Source organism: Cynoglossus semilaevis, chromosome 3 (assembly GCF_000523025.1).
Source record: "Cynoglossus semilaevis isolate Cse_v1.0 chromosome 3, Cse_v1.0, whole genome shotgun sequence".
Classification (NCBI taxonomy): Eukaryota; Metazoa; Chordata; class Actinopteri; order Pleuronectiformes; family Cynoglossidae; genus Cynoglossus; species Cynoglossus semilaevis.
In genome coordinates, this window is record NC_024309.1 from 15,509,385 (window position 1) to 15,510,641 (window position 1,257).

Below are 1,257 nucleotides of genomic sequence, written 5' to 3' on the forward strand. Positions count from 1 at the left end.
CCGGGGGACACCTGGGGGTCCTGAAGAGCCGGGCGCCGCCTTGCCCCAGCCGTGTCTGGTACTGTTCTCGTCTACACAGGGGGCAGCACTTCCTCCCAGAAATCCTCTCAAAGGAGCGCAGACAGGATTTGTGGAAAACATGGGAGCAGGAGAGCAAGACCTGAGGGTGGACGGGTCCATGTCAGGGTGGTCATGTGACTGGACTGGACATTCTGACCATCACATGACCTCACAGCGTTTTAACTGCTGACTGTGTTCAACACACACTTTTATTTTGAAAAGCAGAAGTGGAGCCAGGATTCTGAGGCTGAGGCTGTTACGGCTGTGGTTACTGTTGCTGTTACTGCTGTTACTGTTGCTGTTACTGCTGCTGTTACTGCTGCTGCTGTTACTGCTGCTGTTACTGTTACTGCTGCTGTTACTGTTACTGCTGTTACTACTGCTGTTACTGCTGCTGTTACTGTTACTGCTGCTGTTACTGTTACTGCTGTTACTACTGCTGTTACTGCTGTTACTGCTGCTGTTACTGCTGTTACTACTGCTGTTACTGTTACTGCTGTTACACTACTGCTGTTACTACTGCTGCTGCTGCTGCCGTCATATAAACCTTGGCTCCAGCAGCACGGTGACACGGTGACACGGTGACAATACCACGGCTCCAGGGAAATGCCAAATCAACAAAGATTCCTTCTCGTCACTTTCCCTTGTTAGCAGCCTCTAATTAACTTTTTTCTCTTCCTGCGGCCTGACTCAAACTAATATTTACACATGCGTCTATGGCAACTGCTCTTTGTGAGTGGGCCTATTCTGGGGCTGCATTCTTCAGGAGATTGGCATCTTAAAAGGAGATGAGAAAGGTGTAAAAGCCTGAGGGAGCCCACAGTTACTCACCACACGGTCACGTCACGCTTGACTTCCAAGGCAGTATGGGTAAATCTGGACAGTGGTCTACACAGACTAGAACGTACAGGAAGTTCAGCTGTGTGTGTGTGTGTGTGTTGGTGAAGTACCTGAGGCTTCAGGCGGAACTCCTCCCTGCATATTGGACAGGGCTGAGCTGACTCCCCCTGCTGGACAGACCTTGCCTTGACCCTCCTCCACTGCTCCTCCATCAGCTGCTGGGCTGGACCTGCCACCAAACCCATCTTCTGAGCTACAACCAAAGGACAAACAACTGGTCAGACCTGAGCCGGGTCAACACTGCAGGACATCTTAGACCCCCCCCCCCCCCCCCCCCACCTAAGGCCCACGGAGGGG

At 52.2% G+C, this 1,257-nt stretch overlaps 1 protein-coding gene across 1 annotated transcript in view; it reads right to left on the minus strand.

Moving 5' to 3' along the window:
• The window catches only part of rnf32 (ring finger protein 32), a 9,148-nt gene that overhangs the window by 3,682 nt on the left and 4,209 nt on the right, over positions 1–1,257 (minus strand). The window contains exons 3-4 of the mRNA XM_008308371.3: positions 1,011–1,153; positions 12–160 (exon numbers count right to left, since the gene is read on the minus strand). Of these exons, the coding sequence (XP_008306593.1) occupies positions 12–160; positions 1,011–1,153 (292 nt within the window). The remainder of the gene's footprint in view (positions 1–11; positions 161–1,010; positions 1,154–1,257) is intronic.